General features: G+C 40.4%; 2 protein-coding genes across 10 annotated transcripts in view; both read left to right on the plus strand.

Annotated features, from left to right (window-relative positions):
* Positions 1–9,026, plus strand: part of LOC136439046 (trafficking protein particle complex subunit 8-like) — a 37,025-nt gene extending 27,999 nt beyond the window's left edge. For all 9 annotated transcript variants that reach the window (XM_066434182.1, XM_066434181.1, XM_066434183.1 and 6 more), the window contains 2 exons: positions 451–543; positions 6,026–9,026. In XM_066434182.1, coding sequence (XP_066290279.1) covers positions 451–543; positions 6,026–6,311 — 379 coding nt within the window. In that variant the 3' untranslated portion in view covers positions 6,312–9,026. The remainder of the gene's footprint in view (positions 1–450; positions 544–6,025) is intronic.
* A 3,330-nt stretch (positions 9,027–12,356) lies between these two features.
* On the plus strand, positions 12,357–24,504 carry LOC136439048 (aquaporin-4-like). The gene is made up of 4 exons (XM_066434190.1): positions 12,357–13,005; positions 19,873–19,953; positions 21,973–22,147; positions 23,378–24,504. Exons 1-4 carry the CDS (start codon positions 12,457–12,459, stop codon positions 23,383–23,385), a joined length of 813 nt encoding a protein of 270 aa, XP_066290287.1. The 5' UTR covers positions 12,357–12,456; the 3' UTR covers positions 23,386–24,504.
* The last annotated feature ends 1,437 nt before the right edge of the window (positions 24,505–25,941 follow it).

Raw genomic sequence — 25,941 nt, forward strand, 5'->3', positions numbered from 1 at the left:
AAATAAATCTTCACAGCCTGGTATTGAATTCTTTGTAAGCAGGTACACATGTACATGTATGTACTGTGTTGATGGAAGGACGTTTGAAGACATCGAAGACAGTCTTGGCATTTGGTCCAAGCTATTTTCCTTGGAAAATCACCAGAAGGAAAGGACCTTGGCATTTCAGGGGATACTTGCCTGGATACTTGGATAGGGGGGAAATGGGTTAGCACTACTTTAAGTACAGTACACCCTAGTTATCCTTTACTTTTCTGCTCTGTTTTAGAAAATGTGTATGATAGATTATTATTATCATTAGATACTAACCATTACCATTTTTAACCATTATTTTTGCTGGAGGGTTGTCATTGGGTATGATTTGTGTGACACTACAACATTGACATTTGTCTAATATAGAGTAAGTAAAGACATACTCTCACCTGTTTACCTGATGTTCTGTTTCTCCAGACTGTGTGTGGTTGGGGTGACCCTGGTGGTGCACAACTGCAGTGGGTGTGAGCTGTACATACAGGTGGAGACAGACCCAACCTCCCAGAATGGGTGAGTAAAGGAGCTTTCCTTCCATGTACATGTAACACACGATTGTTTATCTGGTATAAAGTAGAGTGGATTTGTTCCTCAAGCTACGTTTTTCACACCGCAGTCATCCCTCAGTAAGACATCTTTTCTAAACGGGAACTATGCGGCTCCAGATGTCTTTCTGAGGGAAGACTGCTATGTGAAAGATGTTGTTTAGCTTAAGGAATGAATCCCCTCTACTCTACAATATTGTTTATCTGTTCCATCCAGAGGTAAGGTAAGTTGACACAACATAAAAGACACTTAGGCAAGATAGTTTCTTGGTTAGGGTTGTTGACTTTAAGATTCTGAGTTCAAATCCCTAGCAGACCCCAGCGATGTCAGAGGTCCTGTGTTATAGAAGAAAGCCAAACCTTGAGCATGTTAAAGAACCCACCACACTTATTGGGAAGAGTAGGGGTCTGTCCCTGCAGGAGTGTGAGTGAGCCAAACCTTAGAGTCCAGTCCTATGCAGCTTGTACAAAACTGGTGCATTCCGCCTTAATTGCAGTGTACTAGTAATGCATGTACATTTTCATCAAGATAAAATATCACTGTAGGCCCTGTAGTCATGTTTTCATACTGCTGTAAGCCTAATAGTGTTGACCCCTGACCTTCTTAACAGACAGAATAAAGCCGACTGAGCAGAGAGAGGCAGGCACACCTTGATCACATTACCTCACAAGTGGTCCCATTGGGCATTTTTGTACAGAGCTAGTACTGATTAAAGCTGGAATTGGACAACAATTTGCAGCATCCATGATTGGATCAATGGCCGGCCTACAGCATCCAGTGGCCGTTGAATTGCCATTTGGCGTCATTTAATTATCAAAGTTGAAGACAATATAAAGTATGCTACATTTACATATTCCCAACTGTGATTGGGGGGATTACAAATTTAAAGTGAGTCTTTTCTTAGATGCTACTGGGACAATTCACATTTTATGACAAAACATTCCTGTATGTAATTGGTACCCCAGGAGGAACAACTAGCGGAGCAGATTCGATCCAGAAAAGAGGGCACACCTCCCACTGTTCCCATTATTTGAACTAGGTTGAGCCGGTTTGTTTTGTGTTTGTTGCAAATTTATCAACATGGCAATTGGCTTATAACGAACAAAGAGTACAAAGGTTTTGTCCTCAATTGCAAGCTCTTGTTTAACATTTTTTTCTTCTTTTTTTTTTCCTCTGGTCACAATATTCTTTAGATTGACCCTGCATCAGAATGAATTAGAGCAGAACCAATAATGTTCCCCCAACTTGCCATTGCACCATTGACTGCACAACCATTATATCAAGTAGATCCAGTCTTCAATCTGCAATATTGGTATGCCATGAGTTAACATGTAATGGCATTATTCTGGAGAAAAATGACCACAGGCTGGATGTGGAATCTGATATGAGTGATCTATTTTGACAAGACCTATTTTTGAACAGACATTAAAGCTGTTTTGTGTCGTACCTGGGTTGTGATAACGTTCGATCGTTCGGATGTTCTGGTCCAGTCTGTAGTTTACGATATCCTATGAGCTTCTACTTTTTTTCCCACAGGCTTCCATGCTTTGAGTGCACTGAATACCAGACTTGGATGATGGAATTGATGTTCTTACAATTTTTTTTTATTTTTTTTTAGAACAGCAACTTTTTTCAACTTATGGCACATTTCGCACTAAAATGTGTGTTTTCCAGGTCGGGTATGTCATCAAAAGAATACTCTGGCTGTTAGGCAATCTGACCCACAGTTGGGCTGGTACTTTGGGTGATACGGAATACTAGTACACTATGTAGTATTCTCCATACAATGACCAATGTTTCCATCTTATTCGTACACAACCACCAAGTCGTGCACACCAGTAACTGATGTGTGTTACAATCAATACACGATGTACATACATAAAATTGGTTTATCCTGCATCATTCCATGAGTACCCTGCTGCAAAACAAAAAGGTGTGTACCGGTATCCATTTTCCCTTGAAGGTAGAATGATTATGGTTACCATACATAGCACAAGCCGGGGTTTAATACATACCTTCAGGTACCAGTAATTTCTTTATTGGAAGACGAATTGCTCATTGATTGTTCTCCTTTATTTAGGGTAGCTTGAGAGTAGATATGGTCATTTGAATATGATAGTCATCTGAAGTGCTAAGTCTTGTATCTTCAATAAAAAAACATCAAACTCAACTTGCACTTAGTAAATATACTCATAAACTCATTGCTATCAGAAGACATTCAAGATACTTGTACTGTAATCGTAATCATTATCTGAATCATCATCATATGGGCCTTAGAAACTAAATATGGAGCAGGTTATTGTTGACATCTGTAATATACTTGTTATGACAGAATATGCCAATCAAAGTTTTGGTTCCGAATTTAATTTAACCGTACGGCTAAATAGTGCATGAAAATAAGACGCAAATCATAGTGTTGCAGACTTGTTTTTTTGCACGGGTCTTCACCTGTTACACTTCTTCAGGCAATTATAGCTGACAGCTCTTCTTCACCATGACTCCAAAGACACTTAAGAAATGACTGCCCTTTATAAGGCTAGCTGGGTGGCCTGGCAACTGTGGTGCTTCCCACACATAGTTCACAAACAGGAGGATGTTTGTACCTTGTTCCCAAGCAACTAAGGCCAGGCTGGATAAGTACATGTAGTTGCATCTTACAACCAAAGAAAAAAGACACAAATATAATGCCATTTCATATTATTGCTATCTTGATTACTAATAACAAATTTTCATTTATAGACAGTTTGGGTGAAATTATTCATCATAAAGTGGGCTTGCACATTTTGTATCCAAATTACTTAACTAGTTGGCATTATATTTTTTTTCAATTTTCCATTGGATAACTGTGTTATGTAGCATCTTAAGTTACTTGTACAAACCATTCTCAGAAGCCTTGGGCTAATCTGTTAGCAATTATAAAGGGAATTCAGACCCTTGGTGGTTTTGTGTTCTGCTTGCAGTTCAACTAGAAGGTAACCCACTGGGTTAACTACTAAAGATCTCAAAACAATGTTCTTGATTATCTTAGAAGAATATTAAAGAAAGTCTTGAAATGCCAATTCACACAGAACAATAAGGTGTAATGGAATCACTAGAATTTTTGAAAAAACACAATAAAATTCTATTTTGTAGTCATGTCTTTTCAACTTTTGTAATAGATGATAAGATAATTTATATAAACATTGACCACATTATTTACAAGATTGTATGAATATCAAAGCTCTGTAATTTTTTGGATGATTGATGAGAAATGTTTTCTGCAGTGAAGGTTGTAGTTTCCCCATTTGTTTCTAAACTTTGATCAGGTATGTGACTGAAAATCAAGTCAGTAAACTCATAGGAAACCTATCATGTTTCTACCTGAGTGTCAACATTATCTCGGCCATGAAGTATGTAGTTCCAAGAGATGATGATAACAGGCGTCATACCAGGCAGTCTGCATGTTTGGCATAGAGGAACATTTTAGGTAATGTGTTCCAGATGCATGTCTTTGATTGTGAAATTTCCAACAACCAGGCAATGTTTGATGGCTTCAAGTGTAGTTGACATATTTGTCACCACTTAGTTTTGACTGCAGGAAAGTATTGGAAATGGAAAAGTTGCGATTAAGACTAATTAGAGGTAACCATGTATGTAATGACGTACCATATGTATCCCTTGTTCTACACATTGTTCTGTAAAATATCAATCAAAGTTATCTTTTGCAATACAATTATATGATAATGGTTGACTACATTTGTCACTGTCACCAGTATGCTATACAGCATTGCAGGGCCCTATCATAGTATGTCTAGATTGCAGCAATTACCTTGTAATTGTATGAAACATGGGATTATCCTCCATCCCCATTGCTATGCAGCAACAAAATACAGAGGGCACTTTTCTGTACATAACTATACAGCCGTATTCAGTTCCCATCGATCAACAACAACATAGAATATGGATCTCCCATCACCACAGCCCATGAAGACTTCTCAATTATCACACCTGTATGTGGGTCAATACCAACTAATAGACTGTTCAGCTCTCCTGAATTTTGATTGCTTCATGATTTGGCAATTTTCCCAGCCCATAGTTTATTCAGATAATGAGGTGCCGTTCCCACTTTCCATAAGCAATCACGTACCACCACGGCCCATTGAGCGTGGAGAATTGTGATCCTGACAATCGATAAATGGTAGGTCCCCAATCGAGAGGCTGTAAAAGCTGGTTTGATCTGGAATATACTTAGAAGAGAAATGATTAATGAAAGACCTTAATTGTACATTATTTATGCTCGTACAAGCTAAGTACAGGTCATGGAGATAAAGCATAAGTACCATTACAGTGATATAAGAATATGATATCTTACTCTACAATGACTAATGTATACAGGTTCAACTTCTCACTTCTTAAGACAGCTGTAAGATAAGAAGACTCATAGATGCGAATTAAAGATGAATTGGATCAGGAATCTGATCATTCTCTTAGATGTTAAGATAAGGATTAGGAATGCAGAGAAGGATCCCTTTTCAGACAGACATACAGGCTTGTGGGAAATTTTTGGCAGGCACTGTTTGGTTGCCAGCCAGCAGGCCTGTAGTCCTGGGAGAGACATGCCAGCACAATTGGGGTCATTCCTGATAGCCACATGCGGACCTGCATACTAAACGTCTGGCATTTAACTTTATATGCCTGCTGTCATATGTAAGTCCTGGCTGAAAAAAGGACAGTCTATTCCAATTGGTACTCAAAGATTTCTGCTAAAATTGTTTGGAAATGTGAGCAAGAAGTTGTTTCATACATTAGTGCACAGTTGAAGGTCTGTCTTCAGTTCAGTGCACATTTGTTTACGCCAAGATTACTGAGTCACTGGTCTCACCAGGTGTTGGAGTTGAAGGTGCTTTTTCTTTGACTTAATCCAGTGGGAAACGATTGGTTGATGTAAGTGTGAAAGGATTTGTACTTAATAATCTGATGAGCTTTAGGCATTATGTTGTGTAGCTAACTGTGTCACAGCTGTTTGGGCATTACATTGTGATGTTTGACAAATCAGCTGAAATACTAAAGAAGTTAACACAATGATTATTATTTCATCAGCATAATTACCTCCAGTACAGATGCTCCCCTCCGTCGGGTGTATTCACACCTATTACTCAAGATCCTTTAATGGATTTGTATGACTTTAGGTATTTGGGTAGCTATTGAGGTCACAAACAAAATATGGCGATTTTGGGCCCCCTAGTAGCTTTTTCAGGTACTACAGCATTACAGGCTAGCACCCTCTTCCTGAAAGTAGTGGGGTGTAGTTCATAGATCCCAATTTGGACATCCTGGTGGCACCCTAAGGCTGGGGCTATAGCATTAAAGAATTCACAGAAGTCAGAATATTCACTTGAAGAATGAGGTCTTCGATTTTTTAGTTTTAAATCTTGTTCTCTGTCCAAATTAACCTATTGTTCCCCCGTAGTGCACTGATGCTGAAGTCCCCCGTCCACCAACCCGCCATCTCGTACCTGAACACCTTCACGTGGATCAGCGGCGCGGCGCTGGGGCTCACCCTGGCGGCAGGCGAGACCAGACAGCTGACCATGGAGGCCTGCTTCTGCCGCCCGGGAGTGTACAACCTCAGTAACATCAACATCTTCGCGGGGAGGGGGGCAGGCAAGGGGGCAGACGTCCAAGTTAACTTAGAGGAGCTAGCATTACAGAGACAGAACGCACCTTCTCTCATGGTGGTTAGTAATAGTGGTTAATTTTTTTTATATTCATTGTTATACGTAGATCATACAATACAATAGTACTATACGTGTATAACTTCACCCAAAACCCAGAAGCACTGGGTCTTCATACAAAACAAATGTAGAGTGGGGGTATCTTACATGGCATGAAAGATGGGCCAAGTATTTTCATGTTTGCTGCATAACATAGTGTCAGTAACGCAATTTATTAAAAACTCACTATCTGGCTATCGTCAACTTTTTTTAACTTCAAGTTTGTTGATGATGTAATCAGTAACAGTGGAGTACACATGGTAAGAAAATTATATATAGTCTTATTTCTAGTTTCTTTAATGGAAGCTACGATAAAGAACTAATTTATAAAGCCTACATTTGTTGATCTGTGAGGTACAGTATGATCAGAGAGAGTTTTGTGAGCACATGAAAAATTTCTCACTAGAATGGTTTTACAATTACCAAGAACATTGTTTTTTTTTTACTTTCTCATGAATTTCGAAAGTGATGCTCAAAATTGACATTTATGAAAGAAATATGTTATTCATATATATTGGCCGGTTTGGTTGTCATTTGTTTTTCAGAAAAAAAATGAAATTATCAATTTGGGTTTTTGTATTGCTGCATGCACAACTCACCATTGTAGTCATGGGGCACTCAAATTACCTGTAGTAAACTTATGCAGATTAAAGGCAAAGTCTTATATCCCCACATTTAGCTATTTTCCATTCACTCTTAAGCCTTGTCTTACAAGGGCCAGCAACAGTCCTCACAAACATCTGTTATTTTTCCCTTTAGGTGCACATGTTTAAGTACTCTTGCCTTATAGTATTGCAAACAAGACCTTTCCATGGAGATCAGAGATTATTTTATACTCTAAAAGGCTCAGAAACACGTCCCGTAACATTCAGGATCAAATGGTAAAGAGGCAAAGGCCATCTACCACGTCACAGTTACATGGATACATATTCTGTGGACTTTTGCTCTGAGTCTCTGGCAAATGTGAAAAGGATGTGTTTTAATGCCAGTCATCCATTAGGAGAACCTTTTTGTGCATATAAGGGATGAATGTTAGAATAAGACCTTTGCTTTCGGGCCTTGTTTTGTTCGTGGTTATCATATTTCAAGTCAGTCTGTTGTTTCAAAATGGTGTTTGTAACTGATTTTGACCCCATTCCCTTTATTCTTGTGCTGACATATAAGAAAATTGTAGAATGATACATGTACTGTTTTGATATTGTGGCCACATTTATGTCCCAACTGATGCCAACAGATAATGTTGCCAGTATGCACCATTTTGCTATATGTCTCCAGCATATTTTGTTTTCTAGTTTAACTCTTCCAATTCAAGTTGAATAGCTTTTGCGAAGAACCTACACATAAGGACATTTTTGACTTGTATCACTTCAGGAACAGATAACCAGAAGTAAGTTGTGTTTCTGTTTTTTCAAGAAAATCTTAAAGAGAATTTCAGTGTTATAAGGTTATATTCTTTGCTGCTATGATTGCCAAACTGTGCATGTACTAGTATATGTGCTAGGAAAAATAAAGTAATTTCTTATCATTAACACATGTGAGAAAGAGATATCTTACATCCAACAATGGCATCTGAATGGCATTTATATCATAGCAAAATATCTAAATATGTTACAAATAGTGTAAATACAAAGTTAGTCAAGTACATTATTTGTTAATCATAATAACTATGAAATAACTGTTGTGATTTGTGTAAAGTTATGTTTTGCTATAATTACACATAATGATTTTGTCAGATGAAGCTGTGAGAGATGATCATAATCATTAGATCCTGCAGATTTTGACTGCAGGTTTCCTCTAATGTGGAAGAAATATTAACCAAGATATATACATAGTTGTTGTTTTTTTGCTCAATGAACCATTGGTCCCATGTGTATCAAAGGCATTGTCCTGTTGGTAAACATATATGACTGTAGCTTTATAGAATGAACATAGTTTATATCTGCAAGACAAGGTCAGGATATAGACTATTGAGGAACTTTGTGGGTAAGACACAAGGGTAGCCACTTTGCATATCCAAGCTAGTGGGTGATCAAAAGTAGATTTATCACAGCTAAATTTCTTTGCATCATGGCAGGCTAACCAGACAAGTAATAATACTCATGTTCTTCATCTCTTACTCCTGCTTTCAATTATGCTTCTTTAATTTTTTCCAAGAAAGCAACTTTGCTGTACTTCTGAAGAAAGAATGATAAAACCATGGTAATTACATGCATTATCAAATTTTCGACAAGAAAAATATGTATAAAATCTGTTTTCGTTCGCAGAAATACGAAATGCCCAAAAGGATGTCAGTCTTGTTTTCTTGGAGAGAGCATTGCAAGAAAACACAAAACCAAAATTAGTCTTAGTTCTTTAGAGACCAAAAGATTAATGATAATGACATTGGATCTGGTTGTGAGAGAAGCTATTTCTTATTTTTCCGTCAAATCCACCAATTGATTAGCACATTATGTTACGTACACGAAGAGCTACTGCAATATTGGGATACAAGTATGCCCTATTTTAGGACTGCACTTTGAAGTGTTGGTAAATGATTACATGTACATACTGAGACATTTGACGAATCAAACGAGTGCTAGAAGAATATGATAGAATTCTGTATATGTAATGTAGCATGGATGAAATTGAGGTTGTAATGTTTGCAGAGATGAAAATGTGATATGCTTTTAATGGAATAATAAAATTGCATCAAACAGATCATTGCTTATATGTATATTCTTACTGTTACATTTTTCAAGAGTAATGTATTATGCATGAAGGGGGTTAAAGTACATGCAGGAGTCTGTTAAATAACAATTATTTATCTTTGATGACCTTTTTAGTACTTGTCAACACGTCTTACAGTGTGTAGATTTTTTTTTGTTCCAGAAAACCAAGAAAACCTAGTTGAAATTCGTATCATGGAACACAGCAGAATCATAGAATTTCCTCATTGAATAATGTGAATCGGGTCCTGATTATCTTCGCCGAGTACTTGTACTCGGAGAAGATTATGTTTTCGGTTGAAAAATCTGTTGGGTGGGTCTTTATGTATGTCAGGAGCATATCTTAAGAAAGCTCCAATGAATCCTTATGATTTTTGCTAGGTGTGTAGTTGTTGTGCAAAGGAAGGTCAAGTTCAAAAATGGTTTACCTGGCGTTTTCCAACAGTACTGCAGCAGACTTTGCATTTTTTTGTGTTTGTATGTAGGCAAAAAAAGGGACGGAAACGTTGATAGATCTTCATCATTTTTTGCGGGTGTGTAGATGTTGTGGAAACGGAGGTCAAGTTCAAAAATGGTTTCCCTGGCATTTTCCGTCGGTACTGCAGCGGGCTTTATATGTGTGTGAATTTGTATGTCGCCAGCATAACTCGAGGTGCTGTTGACGGCTGTGCATGATATTCAGTTGGTAGGTAGGAGTGTTAAAGAGGAAGGTCAAGTTCGATAATGGGCCTCCTAGCTGATAATCAAGGTACTGCAGCTGAGTTCTAAATTTTGTGGTCGAATTTTCTGGAAGTGCCAGGTTCATGATTTTTCACCAATACATAGGGTCTGGAACAGGGAATAGATGGTGTAAGTTTGGCCCCCCTAGCGGCTTGTTTGGACCTGCAGTTGGCGTTTTTGTTGAAACCTTTGGAGGCTAATAACTACAGAAGGGGTTGACAGATCGTCACGATTTTTGGTATGTAAATAGCTTGGGTAATGTTTTACATAATCAAATACATATTATGAAAGCAAGGAACTAATTTGCATAATAAATGAAGAAAGTTTACTAATCCGCTTAAAGTTTGTGGTCGAATTTTTTGCAGGTACTAAGGTAATGATTTTTTTAGTGGTAGATAGATCTTGGGGTAGAGAGTAAGTGATGTAAGTTTGGGCCCCCTTGCGGCTTGCCTTAAACTGCAGTGGGCCTATTTGTTTGTAACTTTTGAGGAGGATAACTCAAGCAGGGGCTGATGGATTAATCTTGTATTTGGTATATACGTTCCTTAAGTGATGATCTGCATTATGATAGGCTCATTATGCAGATCATGACCTACTTTACGTAATAATTGGCATATATAGGACTGCTGCACCATCGTACGCGGCATGCGTTAGTACACACCTGGCGTCCAGAATCTAAGTCAACAGCTGGCGTCCTGAATCTAGATCAACAGCTAGCTTACTAGCTGGGCTAAAATGTATCTGTTATGTTTGGTATGAAGATCTTACGATTGATGTAACATGGTAATTATGCCAAACAGGACCATTTGCATGATTAATGAAATGTTTTAAAATGCGCTGAGTTCTATGTTTGTGCCCGTTTATATGCATTTTAGTCGTATTCTAGTCTTTGTGAAAGCTTGTATCAAGGTCTGCATATTCTTCAGTTACCAGCCTGAGGGCTAACCCTTTGTAATAGCTTTAGCCTTTTGTAGCCCTGGCTGTACTTATCTACAGCCGAAAAAACAAATAAAAACAAATCACATTTGAAAACTGTGTCATCCTTCACTGAGGAAAAGAGGCTAGTAATCATCGATTATAATCGAAATATCAATTATTCAAATGACCTCATTTGAATTATTGCTAAGATTATACTAAGATAATAACACTATGCCCGTAAATGACAGGACTTTTTATATTCATGTTGGGCATTTTAAAATAGCTGAATCTGATAATTGACATAGCCAAGCCAAGTTAAAAAAATAAGATGCTGATTATGCAAAACAGGGTCTAATATTTGATAGAGTTATACTACTTCACTACGTTTCGAAAATCCATCCAGTTTTATTGCGTATCTTATTACCTGGATGTCTAACTGGCATTGACATTCCATGAGAGGAATTTCAGACCCGTGGCATATCAAGCCACTGAGAAAGATCGGAACATTGATAGATATTATCTAAGCAACTGAAGACTAGAATTTAATCATTGTTTAGAAAAATGGCTGTGTAATGCCATATTGGTAAATGGCGGGAGTTTGGTACTTGTCTGTCGGTACAATTCATATTATTTGGCGAAGATATGAGGTCGTGGAACTCTAGTTTTCATAATTTTCATCAAGCTACTACCTACATGCCAAAAATCATGACAATCCATAAATCCTTTGTTGACTTCTTGGCTTCCAAAGTAGCTAAAGAAAAATCTGCTAGGGGGCCTACGCGACTTCTTTCCTTGTCCATGGGCTGTCTACCACCGAAATATCACACCCATGGCATGTTCAGAACTGTATCAAAACCTGAATCTCTGCTGCAGTACCGTAGAAAGCCGCCATGTGGTCAATGTCATTGAAATCAAATTTGTCCTCAGTTTTGCCGACACTTACACATATACTAGTACCAAAGATCATAAAGATCCATCGACTACTTTTCAAGTTATGCCGTCCTCTAACAAACACAACCAACCGAAAACATAACCATCTTGGCGAAGGTAATAACGGCTATATGACTGCTTGCATGTGTGGCGTGGTCATCTACACAAGCCATCCTGTCTTATCTATAATGATCTCTTTTGCCATTGTGATCTCAATAACAAATTTACTTTTGTGGAACCACCACTCTTCTGAAGCACTCCAGACAACATATAATCTAATAAACGGAAGTTTGTCAATGGAGAACGTAAATATCAAAGATCATCAAACAGGAAAGGCCACAACTTTCTGCTTGTGAAGGAGGAACTATTCGAAACTATTACTAGTATCTTGACAGAACCGTATGGGTGTTTAATCTCAATGTTAATTAGTGTTAGACAACCTGAAATATACATAAAACATTGGAGAAACAACTTGACATTGTTGCTGCAAGTTGTCTAACCCGGCCATATGTCGGCTATCATAAAATGCATTTTACCACCACGCAATCTGATGTGTACGTGCATTACTAGAGGGGCACTATATTACCAGAAAAAATCCATTCTTGATTGTCAAGAGAAAACCAGGACATTTATTAACAGGTGTGATTATAACGTAATGCATCGTCCTGCGAATGAATGTTTTTGCGTGCGTGTTTTCCCGCGGTCGTCTCTCGTTGGTTCTTCGGACTAAAAAGGGCGTGGCCACTCAGGCTATAATTGAATGCTGTGGAGGTATTGGGCCAGTCGGTGGACAGGATTTCTCGGGTCTTGGTGGTGCTTTTCAATAGCGCACTGGAGAGGAGACAAGAGTAGCAATGGGTCGTTTATTTGATAGAAAAGAGTTGACGAGCCTCAACTTTTACAGAGCAATCGCGGGCGAGTTTTTCGCGATGCTGCTCTTTGTTTTTATCGGGATCGGATCTACAACGGGGTGGCCAGGCGGGCCCACCTCACCGAGCATGGTACAGATCGCCCTGGCCTTCGGTATTGCGATCGCTACTATGGTACAATGCTTCGGTCACATCTCCGGCGGGCACGTCAATCCAGCGGTCACCATCGCGTTACTCCTGACGGGAAAAGTCACCATCCTGCGGGCCGTTCTCTACATCATCGCTCAACTGGTGGGTGCCATCGCGGGAGCCGGGCTGGTGTACGCCGTGACACCGGAGGCCGTCCGCGGAGGGCTCGGCGTCACCGGCCTGGGCGCCGGGATGTCAGCAGGCATGGGGTTCGGCGTGGAGCTCCTGCTCACCTTCCAGCTCGTCCTCACCATCTTCGCCACCGTGGACTCCAACCGCACCGACCTGAACGGCTCGGCCTCTCTCTCCATCGGTCTCTCTGTCGTCATCGGTCATCTATTTGGGGTGAGTTGTACATATTCATAGCGCCGTTAAACAGACATGCCAACCTGTTAACGTGTGACTTATGGTAGGAGAGACACCAAGATTAATGATATGTTTGAAATATAATCCTAATTAAATTTCACATTTCATATAACATTTAAAATATCTTTATTAACGTTTTGTATTTTCTAACCGAAAACTTCTGCAGAAACCACACTTTTCAAACTTTGTTCAATCAAAAACGTAAATTCTGTTGTCTGCTAGCTACTTGACAATAGTTGAGACAACAACAAACAACAGAAGTCGTCAGATATACGCTATTATCGAGGAATAATACTTCGAAACAATCAAGTCCTAGGTGAAGAGCTACTAGATAGGGGGAGAATCGTTAATGATCGCTGGAGGGGGTGCATTATTGGAACGTAATAAATCTTATGAAAAAAATTGCAGAAAAAGCAGCACGTCAGAAAAAGTTTTTTTTTGTATTTTTTTACTTTTCTGGCATCCTGTCATGCGATCAGATTTTTTTCATTTTCCTCTTAAAGATGAAAACCATCTTGTTTGAAGACAACTCTATGTATTATTCACACTGTGAACTAGTATTTGTTTTGTCTGTGTTATTCAACTGTATTGAACTTTGTTCTGATAGAGGTTATTGACTGAGGCCGATGTAGAAAGGTAATATAGACAGATATACAAGGTGTTTGCCAACACATTAGCAGGTGTTGGTTCCCTACATGTCCAACATCGCAGCGCATGGACTGATGGGGAACCTGTAGGGTCCGACTTGAGCCAGGTACAACGCCATCATGATGTATTGCCATCGCACACTGTGTAGTAGATTCTGGCACCGTGGCACCCAATTCGTTCGTTCACCCCCCTGTAGTGCCTAGTGGCACTAGGGCAGCACCGTGTGGGCGTATTATAACCTGAATGTCGGCCCCAATATACGTATATACCCAATACCCGCAGCATCTGCTTCGCGATGCGGTTTGGCTGTACATTCGTAGCCGTTAATAAATTACTGACTTGAAATGCATTATGGTCACTGACCTTTAAGACCCTATCCACAAGGTCACATACATGTATTTTCAGTCACAGGGGGGGGGGGGCGTGGTGTGTACAAAGGGGCGTGATGTGTACATATTGCCTCTCATAAAATCCATTTGTCTCGAGGTTGATTATGTAACTTGTGACGGCGGCCGCTTCAGTACGTTCAAAAACAAAACACTCCAGCGCTTGGTTCAATATATCAACAGAGCAGTACAGCACTATAGCTAGGTCGTGTTCAGGTTGCATCTCTCATACCGACATCCCTAGCGGCCTCTTCAGTTCTAGCTTCAACAACAAGGAAAGGCTTCTACGAGACATACGACACGTGAGATGATGAATTCTCCGTGGAAACGAGGCAGAACTATTCTGACAAGGAGCCGTAGCGACTGTATTGTGTTGTTCAGATGGTATCCGATGAATGCATGATCATGTGCTTTATTGATAGCCTCTCCCCGACACCGGTTGTCTTTCATCATCATTAAACATGATCAAGGGTACGCAGGAGTACTGTACGATTGGGTACGGGGTATGTTTGGGGCCTCACTGACGGGGTAATCTTGAACCCAGTAAGCCGTTCCATTGTGTGAAAAAAGTACCAATGTTATCCGGAACAATTCTACAAAACCTGCTATACTACATCTATGCACAGGATTGAACGCATTCCTCTACTAAACGTGCATTAAAAATTTGAGTGAAAAAAGTGCCAATGTTATCTGGAACAATTGTACAAAACCTGCGACACTACATCTATGCACAGGATTGAGCGCATTCCTTTACTAAGCATGCATGAAATTATTGGGGCCATTTTCATCCACTGGTATAGCACAAGTTGCCGAGAAACGCAGTTTGATTCCTTATAATTATAGTTCATGCGCATATAGAATAATCCACTCGTATAACACAAGTTGCCGAGAAGCGCACTTTGATTTCTCACAATCATAGTTTATGCGCATATAGAATGATTTCTCTGATATGCAATACATATATTGTATACATCTAGGCATTTCAACAGACAGTCGACCGCGATTCCCCGTTACACCCCCTTTCCACTTGAGGCTGGGACCGCTCTGCGACCAAGGATTTGACAGATCGCTCAGCGAATTTCATTGATAAAGAACAGATGTGTGATTTGTTGTCTTTTAAATCATCTTTTTGCACCTTGCATCAAATTCCAATTACAAAATCAAGGGTCACACAAATCTAATGTTGGTCGCTGCACGGTCACTCAGCGATCGCCGTCTAGTGGAAAGAGGTCCTTGATGATAGCGAGGCTTAAATCATGCACGAGAGGAGAACCTTTCCGCCTTTACATCTTCCGCCCCCTCGTGGTCCCATCTATCAGAAATCTTACTCTGCGTGATTGGGTTCTAAAACGAACCACCTGTGCTTTACTGCCGTGGATCGATAGTTCCTCTCCCGTGTGAGCTTGGGTCGTGATGCCCCTGTCATTCACTCGACGAGCTTCGGTCGGATCTGTTGACTGCCAAAAGGTTGTCGGTTCTGACAATCACCCGAGAGTCTAGCACATTTTCCCATGAAAATCTACCCTATCACATTGAGCGGAGCTCGTTGACCTGCGAACGTGGACAGATCCCTCAAAATCGCGCGAGGATCGAGAGACTACCGGGCGTATTACCGCCGAAAATACATCATTTAGAGCTCGCAGACTCGTCCCCCGATCGATTCTCCTGCCGTGTGACGGGAGTTTAAGAAGTCGGCTAGCTCCAATATCGACTAGTATCACACACAAATCTATTTCTAACGTTAACGTTTCGACATAAAACATGAAATACCCTGAAGTACTGGTTGTTAACGTGCATATTGATCGTTCATCTCTAGCTCTGCTATGGTGTTCTTTCACGAAAATCACGTCCGAGCAGGCGGGCACCATCATGTTATACAGGCTATATGGTGATCTCAAATCGGATTTTTGAAAGGGAGATCGTGCCAGCAGTTTTCGGACTGGCTAACGTTTTCCCACATTGGCAGAAGCTCACAAACGACATCCGGACACGCGTTAAATGACCTTTGATAGAATATTTCCTCTGCACATCTGTTTGAAGATTGTCAAATTGTGATGTAGGCGCTGGGCAAAGTGCCATTCCATGGGAGAGCGGTGATCTGATGCTTTGTGAATCAACTCGTGTTGAACATCGGAATCAGCGTGTTCAAATTCCGACAAGTGCAATTATCCATAACAACACCCTTCGAGACATAGAGTTCAACCACCTTCCGTTTTACATACAATGGATGTCTTGTCAGGAAATCCGACATCATTTCAGCTATGTGTATTTCGCTAATAACGATTAACTCAAAAGAACTCTCTGGGCGGAAAATAAGACAAACACAATAACTGATATATCTTTAAGTTGTTTAAACTTTGATCCCAGCAGGGTGTTCTTTAATCTGGGTGTTCCCACAAAGATTATTCCATCTAGAGATGAAATTAATCTTCGGATCATAGAACGGAATAATTTTTCTGTTCGTTGGTACGAATCAGCATCAAGTGAAAGTTGACAATGTGGAAGATTTTTATTGTCGATAGGTCATCGTGGCGAAGGTTGAAAGGATTTGCTCACGACGGGGTATTTCTTAATCCGCTTTCACTTATAAACATTATTTCAACTATACCCGTCTTAGGATAAATACATTTTCAGCTCGTTTACACGAATTAGCATCAAGGTGGAACCAATGGTTTGAAAAAGAGGTATTGTACAGCAAAAGTATTGTTTAGATTCTAAAGCAAGATATAACTTCATCCATGTCTTCCTAATATTTGGAGTAAGGACCCCCCCCCCCCTCATTAGAAACTGTGATAACAGCACTTCGATGATTTTAGAAGAAGAACCGTTGGTTCAGAAGAGTTCTTAAATAAGAGAAATTAAGAAATCACATTTACAATTCACAAGATTCTTTCATACTCGAACAAATCATTTCAACTGCGCATTAAAAACATCTATTGTCAATGATCCGAATTATCTTCAAGGTACAACCGATTTAACGGAAGAACAGAATTAAAGGTTGCAGGAGCTCAACTCGACAGGGGGTTGCTTCTTCATCTTTGAGCCATACGAGAACATTATAAACGATTGGACAGATCTGGTATCACAAGATGCAAGAACGCGTCGCGTCCATGTCTAACATACCTTCTAGTATCAGATGACACATTCTTTATTCTTGTGTATCGGATCGTATTGTACTGGATAGTCACTGCAATCTATTCAATGACCAAAGACATGTTTTACACTGTACGTTGTGTCTTCTATCAAGTAAAAAAGAAAATTCGTGGACGTGTTATTGCCACTGATTGTAGCCGCTGGCTTCCTGAGAAAGTTCGTGCGGACAAGTCGAAGTGTCCCTGATATACACCATGCCGCTGTTCTTGGCGTTGCTTTATCTAAACCAGCAATAAGTTCCGACAAATCATGTAAACAACGGATCATTGCTTCGCGAAATCGTCGATTTTCCGCGAGAGGAAATCCAGATGTGTCTGAGTGTCAAGTGCAGCGTCGCCAAACCAGACCAAACCATGACAAGAGTTTGGAGACCTCATACCTCCATAAAATACATACAGCTTTTCTAAATTTCTTGTTTTATGTTGTTTCATTGATTTGGCAAAGACGGTTGTAATTGGCATGAAAAATTATGATCTTCTTTACCAAAATTATATCAACCAAACTCGTAGTGTTAGTGTTTAATAACTTCCCTGTATGTGATTACGTACATACCCTGTATACTCATATCACGTTCGGGGTCTGAGAAAGACTAGTAGGCCCCCCTACACTTCAACTCTTCCTGAATTCCCTTCCCTCCGTGTTCGTCGCGCTATTTCACCCAACTTTCTTCGTTAAATGTTTCTCATTTTGTACTCCAACTGGCATATTTACGACCCAAATGTGTACAGTAAACCAGGTATTTAGGAAACCGTGAAAACCGCAATGCCCACAGGGACAAATGTTAGTGATGCGACCTAGACGCATAACTCATACACGCTGTGTGTGTGGAACAGAAATAAAAACGTCGCCGCCAATAAACCATAAAAACACAGAACAAACATAGTGACATTTCGGCCCCCTTTCCACTATACGGCGATCGCTGAGCATGCATGCAGCCCCTAATCTCCAAGCAGATCCACACCGGGCGCGAAAATCGTATATGCTAGCCAGAGAAGGTCCAGTCAGCCAGAGAGGGTCCAATCAGCCCGGTAGGGCCCCTCTCACTGGACCCGCGACACGTTGGCGACCTTGCTGCGACCGAGTGATTTGACACAACGCTTAACGAATTTCATCGATAAAAACGAATCTTTGATTTGTTGTCTTTTTAGTCATTCGTGTACGTTTTACATGGTATTCCCATTGTAAAGTCAAGGCTAACTCTAATTCAATCTAGGACGCAGCGAGGTCGCCAACGCGTCGCGGGTCCAGGACCAAAGTTAGATTTGTGTGCCACTTGGTTTCATAATTGCAAAATGTATGATTTAAAAGACAAAAAAACGTTAAAAAATCGTTCTATAACGATGAAATTCGTTGAGCGTTCTGTCAAATATCTGGTCTCTCAACGGCTTCTAGTGGAAAGGGGTGTTAGCTACCAGGCATACATTATGTATACCGCAGCGCGGGGCAAACTCAAAGGTGGATTTTTCAAAGCAGTAAATATTGAAGAATCACCTGGGTTCTGGATATTATATGCACACTACACAGCGTACTAAATTGAACGGAATGTTGTAGTGAATTGTTTGTAAATTGCAAAAGTCATAAAACCTTCAGCCAGTGCTAGCGAATTGTACAGTACTACTTCACCCAAGCAGTCGCACAAGAGGGCAATATATCACTTGACCATGGTTTTTCCGTGGACATGAATTCAAAGTAGGTACGAGGGCCGATTCTTAAGGGGTTTCTATCTTCTTTCATGGATGTGGGATTTCCCCCTTCGTGTTAAGCTTCACTTAATTAAGATTGGCAGATATTTGGGATGAAATATCCTAACTTTGTCGGCGATCAACATGCTCGATCCAATCAAATTGCTGGGGCGGCGGGCTGGGAGAATACTGGTATAAGGGGCCCCTCCTCTCCCAACCTACTCCCCGAAAGCCTCGAAGAGATAAGAAAGGTACAATTTACCATCATTAACTTAGCCTGGATGCTATTCGATTACTACCGGGGCTCCTACACTCGCAACGCTGAAAAAAATCCGACCCCAGGCTATCATTAACTATGGGTTAGATAGTATCATCAATTTCTTGAGACTGCATAAATATTAGAGCACAAGGAGTACCTGGAATTCTGTCAGTGAAGTTGTCCCTGTCTGGGGAACATCCTGTTTTGTGGCACTAAGACTGTTCTGTGTTTAAGACTTGGCACTTGAAGTTATTATCTTTGGCTCAGTAAGTGACGTGTATCTTTCAATACTATGACTCAGCTGGTTTCCCGACTCAAACCATTCCGAAAAACGCGTCCTTAAATACAAGGTACTTGTATTTGGTATCACTTACATGTCTAGATGTCAGCTTGAAGAAGCCTGTTAAGTTGTCATAATTATTTGATGTACTTTGTATGTAATTTGTTCTTTTCATGTCCAGGAATACTAACTACTTACAGATGTGTGTTAGATAATGGACTAGATAAAGGACTTGCATCCAAAGTACTGACATACATTTCTTTGGACATGTCTTCTCATTTCATCTAGCAAGGCAAGGGCCCGAATCGGCACAGCAAAGTTGATCAGAAGAATATTACGGACGAGAATACCTTTAGTGAATGTGTTGATAAATTAGCGGGACTAACTAATGATTTTCTCTTTACCCCTCCCTCCCTCCGTCCCTCCCGGCTGATCCAGGTGAAGTACACAGGCGCCAGCATGAACCCCGCCCGCTCCTTCGGTCCTGTCGTCGTCATGAACGCCTGGGATAACCACTGGGTACGTGCAGTTTGTTTATTTGTTTGTTTGTATGTTTGTTTGTTGTTTATTTTCTACATAAAAAGAAACACATCATTAAGTTACAGAAATGAAGAGAGCATAGAAAAGAGACCAGAAACTTACAATGTTCTTCATGGGCCTTCCAGCCAAAGTGAGGTTTATACATGTACGTATGATCATAACTGTTGATTATAACATACATGTATAAGCAAATAGGATCAAGCAAATGAAAGAAGTTCACAACACACAAACACGGATCTTTCAAACATTTGAGAATTTCGGAGTAAATATACAGGATGCTGGGAACTCTTTTTAAGAATACACATTTACATTTGAGCCACGGGAAGAATAAAGATGATCATATGAGTGAATAAAGTGATTATATATCTAAGAAGAACATGTTTACAAATTGCATATGACAGAAGGTAGGCATGTCTATGTCGTCTTAAAGTGATGCATTATCTAAACACAAACAGACGTCTGTTTAATACTAGTTACATATGATGAAGCTCTTACGGTACAAAAGAGATTACGTTACATACAAATGTATATAGAGTAGCCGTGGCGACTAACGAAGGGAGTTTTTGCTTGATATTACATATACTTTCCCTTCTTAGTCCGCCATGTTTGGTTTGAAAATAGAAGGAGGGCAACGTCATCGCAACGTCATCGCTTGTACAGTCTGATTGGTCAAGTCCAGTCATGTGAGTAAACGCACCAATCAGGCTGTACAAGCGATGACGTTGCGATGACGTTGCCCTCCTTCTATTTTCAAACCAAAAATGGCGGACCCGATGTTGTTTTCCATTGACTTCTGCCGCATCAAGCCCTGTTGTGGATTAACATGGGGTTTACGGCGTCGCTTAAGTGACCGGCGTCGCAGGTAAGGGCGTTGGGAGTTCAGGGAGAACAAGAATCGGGCCCGGCGTGCAAGTTAGAAGGCCGGCGCCGCTCGAGTAGAAGTCAAATTCTGTCGTGCCCTACGACTAAGAAGGGAAAGTATATGTAATATCAAGCAAAAACTCCCTTCGTTAGTCGCCACGGCTATATATAGAGCAGCTACAAGAGTGATTATGTTATTATTGTCGCACACTGTGAATCTCTTGGTAAATGGAAATCATCGGATGAAGTCTTATACCTAGCGTACGTCAGATCTTGTGTAAAATACATCCGTTCTAATAACCCACGACAAATGCGGGCCTGGTTCCCGCCGGGGATCAGTCCGGGTCACCAACACGGGGAGGTCATCCTCACGGGGAACACGCACTGATGAAACCGGCGGCCACAGGAATGTACTGACCCGCAGCATTCTCTGTCCACTTCGGTGACATCTGCCCAACTGTAATAACGTGTGTGTTGTATATAGGGATCGGATGGTATGTCCTGTACGGTTCAGATTTCATTCAATTGTCTCAAGTTTCTCATATTATTATGTATAAACAGTTTGGCACAGTTATAGACATGTCCCCGGAAAGAGTCAACATAAGACGTGCAGGGTAGAGGATGGCTGTCACATCTCTCTCCACAAGAGAGAAGTATTAATACAGAACAATATTGTGTTTCTGGTTAACCGACCGGCCCTAGTAAAACCTGGCGACCCAGTTTTTTTGGGGTCGACCGCTGGCGAGGGACATAAAATTATCGATCCGATATCTGAGTGATGAAGGCGTTTTAGAATTGTTACGAACATGTTCTCTTCATTTCTGATTTCTGTTGCAATAAAAACTTGTGCTTGTACAATGTAACGTTATATAGAACTGTATAATCAAAACATGATATTGAACATACCAGTGTCCTGATACAATGGCGGTTTTACACTCTTTAACTGTTTTTATTTGATCACTTCGGCCGAAAGCCACTCCCCTCAAAGAAGAGAATCCCTAACTAATCTTTTCATGACCGTAATCTGAAATACTCAACATCAATTTTCCCAGGCCGCTAACAGTACTTGTCTGAAGACGAACAAAGTAAAGATATACTAGTATATGGACATGTAACCATGTATGTTGCTGTCTGTAGGTGTACTGGGTGGGCCCTATCGCCGGAGCCATCCTGGCCGCTTGGCTGTACGAGTTCGTCCTGGACCCGGCCGCGACCACCGGGCGGCTGCGGCGGTGTGTGACGTGCGCCTCCCCCGAGGACCAACCCATCCACGATGCCGAGCTCACCGACATCAAGAAACTGGACACCGAGGGTCAGTATGAAGCAATAGCAACATCGGGAAGCAACGACATCATCATCACTTAGTACACAAAGCTAGAACGTTGTTTATTTCAACTTAAGATTGAAGCTGAAGATAGAGGTAGAAATCATGCGCTGTCTGTCAGGCTATGGTCAAAGATCACTAAAGTTACAATAAGGAGGATACATGTATGTCCTACTGGTACAGTACATTTGCATCTATTCTTAAGTAGTTGACATCTGTTCATCATTTCCAACAAATCATCTAATTTTTGTTTTTGAGACACTATCTTTACATTTCAAAATTTTATCCAGTTGCTTGAGTAACTATTTTGGGGTATCTTATTACCTGGATGTCTAACCTTCATCAACGTATCTTTACATTACGTATACAATCACTTAGTATCCCATCCATCTTCTAAAGGTTGCCTACGAATAGATAGTATTAATGTCAGCACACCACCGAACAGCATAACGTCTCTGAGAAAATAAGGCAAAGTGTCTACATATGATCCAGCAACTTTTCCCGTTCATGTCCGTACCTTCTGTCTCACAGGTGATGACAAACCGCCAGTCCAGTGGATAACACAGCTCTAACGACTACCATGATTCTAACTTAGCTATCCCAGCAATCATTGTAACGTGACGAGAATCTCGCGATAGTGGGCGAGAGTTTCGAACGTCTTAGCCTCGACGTACGAACTGGTCAATGTCACAATAGAAATATGTTACGGGCAATGGAGTCATTCGGTTGGAAATCATGAACAGATGTCGTTGAGTATTCTGCCGTGTTTGTGAAAAGTTTACTTCTGTCGTTTTGTAAGTGAATGATCCTACACGCAAGTATGTTGGACAGAAAATACAATATGTTACATGAATGAATGAATACAATATGACGGGTATGACATAATGTCCGTATCTGATTTTGAATCTCGCAGATTCACTGAGCAGTAACAGCAACAACGGTAACATTCCAAATCCTACAGGTGCTTTTTCTGACACGGAGGTTCACTATCAAAGTTTCTTTTGCATGCACTCATCACCATCCATATCATTTTCAGCTTTGTTCCTGCCACAGGTTATTTTCCTCACAGCATGTTGAGTTCCTATATTGGTGGGCTGAATTGCCTTTTCCTGAACACACAGCTCTATCCACCTCTCTTGTGTTCTTACATGCATGTTGTAAGTTTCTAATATGCTATTGTTTATGACATTTTTATTATTTTTTCTCTTCTTTCCAAAGGTATCTGATTTGGAGTCATCCCATCAAAAATGTGCAGACATCGAGATGTAAGAGACAAGGCTCGGATTGAAGGGATTGTCACAACAATGTTCATGTTTGTCTACAGTAGAGCGACTGTTTTGCTGTTTACATATTTTTCATCCCATTGGTATTGCACGCTCATTGTCATTTGCAAGCTTTTTTTCCTGTGTAGCTGTTGTTTCTATTTTTAGCAGAAGTGTGTATTTTTCGAAATATTAGTTTATTTTCAAAGTTTGTCTTCTCGCTTTGGTAAAACTACCTAATTCAAGAATCATATCAGGAGAAGCAAAACACAGTAGATCTTGGACTAGGTAGGTAGGTAGGTAAGTAGATCGATTTAACAGTTAACGTTGGTTTTGTAAGAGCGTCCCCTTGCGGATGATTTGAATGAAGCAACTGGCAGGGTTTTGTGCGGTTTTCATTTATCAATGCAGCAGTCAGTGTTTTACGGGTGAAAATGGAACCACTGAATTTAAGGGGCATCAGGCAAACAAAAAAGTAAAAAATTAGCAGGAAACGACTATTTTTAACGGATTATAATGCCATTCTTGTACGGTCAGACACATCCCAAGATGGATGAAACATTGTGTTAACGTCTCCAGTGATAGATGATAAGAAAATTATAAGAAGATGATGACAGGCTTGCTTTTATCGTTGTACAGTTAGAATAGTCAACCATTGATCTACATAGTCACATGTGGTAGAATTGTAGTTGGGTTTAGAATCCTAATACAGTATACTTATACTATTAACCAATAAAAAGTTTGACACTAAAAAAGGAGCTTGTGGCGGAAAAGATTGATATGCTTTGACGTACTACGTGTACAGATTACTCAAAACGTCGCCGGTTTAATTTCAGGGGAGCAGATATATTGGACAACGTCACTTTCGTACTTGGGTGTATTTTGCATTGTAAATATTGAAGACTTGTGGGGGTTTAATGTATTGTGTCGTGATTTTCTTTTTGAAATTTTTGGGGAAAAAGTTATTATCTCTAATGTTTGTTGTAAGAGAAATTGACACACTAGAATGTACTGATGAGAACTGAGTACCATTTGTAACACGTTGGGGTTGGGAAATACAATTAAAGTGTCCGAAAAGACAGAGTCTTGCGTGTCGACTCTAATTTCTACTTATATGTCATAGTGACATACTTGGGAGCTAGTCCGTCGATAACCACAGTTATATTTTCGTCTGACCCTCAATAAAAGATAACTTATCAAGACACAGTAGAATGTACGTATACAAGTAAGTATAGATTAGGCCACACTTTGTCCATGTACTTAATTCAGTTTATTTTACGGTAATGTTTTAGCGCTCTCTATCTGTTAGGTCACTAACTGCACCATTGTGAACTTCAACCCCACCGTTGCAAGGATAGGACACAACAAGCAGGTTTTGTTGAGCCTTCTTCGGTAAACCAAATACATAAAGGTTTGAAATACTTCTAAAAAACGATGGTGGCAAAAAGGATTTCCCAAAATGAAGGAGCAATAGCCGTTGGAGTCACACACAACACACCTTTACGGCCATTATTGTTGTGCCATCTTTTTTTATCCGCTTGGTGACGCCCTTGAAACGAAGCGGGAAGGTTCCCGCTTCGTTTCAAGGGCGTCACCTAGCGGATAAAAAAAGATGGCACAACAATAATGGCCGTAAAGGTGTGTTGTGTGTGACTCGAAGAATCGGCGATCATCGATTGTAACATCTCACAAAAACAAAGTATTCACTAGGTTGTATTATTACAGCCAGTAAGGTACCCATCTGAGTAATGAGGCTGTTGTATATCGTGCTCGAGACACCTCCTCGAACACGGGACCCCCATTTTACGTCTCCTGCGACGATGCAGATTATTTAGTACTCCGGACCTCACTGTCTGTGTTTGTGCGTTCGCAGCTATAACTCTAGATCTCTTTGATGCATTTGTTTGCATTTTGTCACGTCCACACTTGTTGGGGTCCCAATGCAACCCCCCCCCCCCCCCCATATGTTTCCAAGATCCTAAGTACTATTCTTAAAAGATTATGCATAATACATACTGGTATATATATATACTAATAATAATGTAGCTTGATGCAGGTTTGTAAGGCAGTTTTATGGAGGAATGACAGATTGAATTGAATTGAATTGAATTGAATTGAAGAGCAACTCACTCCGTGTACACCGTGGGCTAATGCTACGGTCCCATTTCCAAAGCGGGGCCCGGCCGGGCTGTTTGTGAAAACAAAAAATAAAAAATGCATATCAAGAAAATACACAATGAATGGTTAGGAGTGATTCTTCTATGTTTTGTGTCTTTTGTTGTCTTTTCTATCATATTTTTCGTTCCCACAAGCTGCCCGACCGGGCCCCGGATTGGAAATGGGACCGAAGCATTAGACATGTAGCTATGTGACAAAAAGTAAAGTTTCCCGCCATTGACTGTTTGTGAGATGTGTCTTTTTTACGCATAGAATATCTAAAAACGGGAGCGCGGAGTTTGTTACTCTCCATTTTGGTGGGGCGAGCGGACAAAAAAAACGGGGCATATGATAAAACAGTGA

The sequence above is a fragment of the Branchiostoma lanceolatum genome, chromosome 7 (assembly GCF_035083965.1).
Source record: "Branchiostoma lanceolatum isolate klBraLanc5 chromosome 7, klBraLanc5.hap2, whole genome shotgun sequence".
NCBI lineage: Eukaryota > Metazoa > Chordata > Leptocardii > Amphioxiformes > Branchiostomatidae > Branchiostoma > Branchiostoma lanceolatum.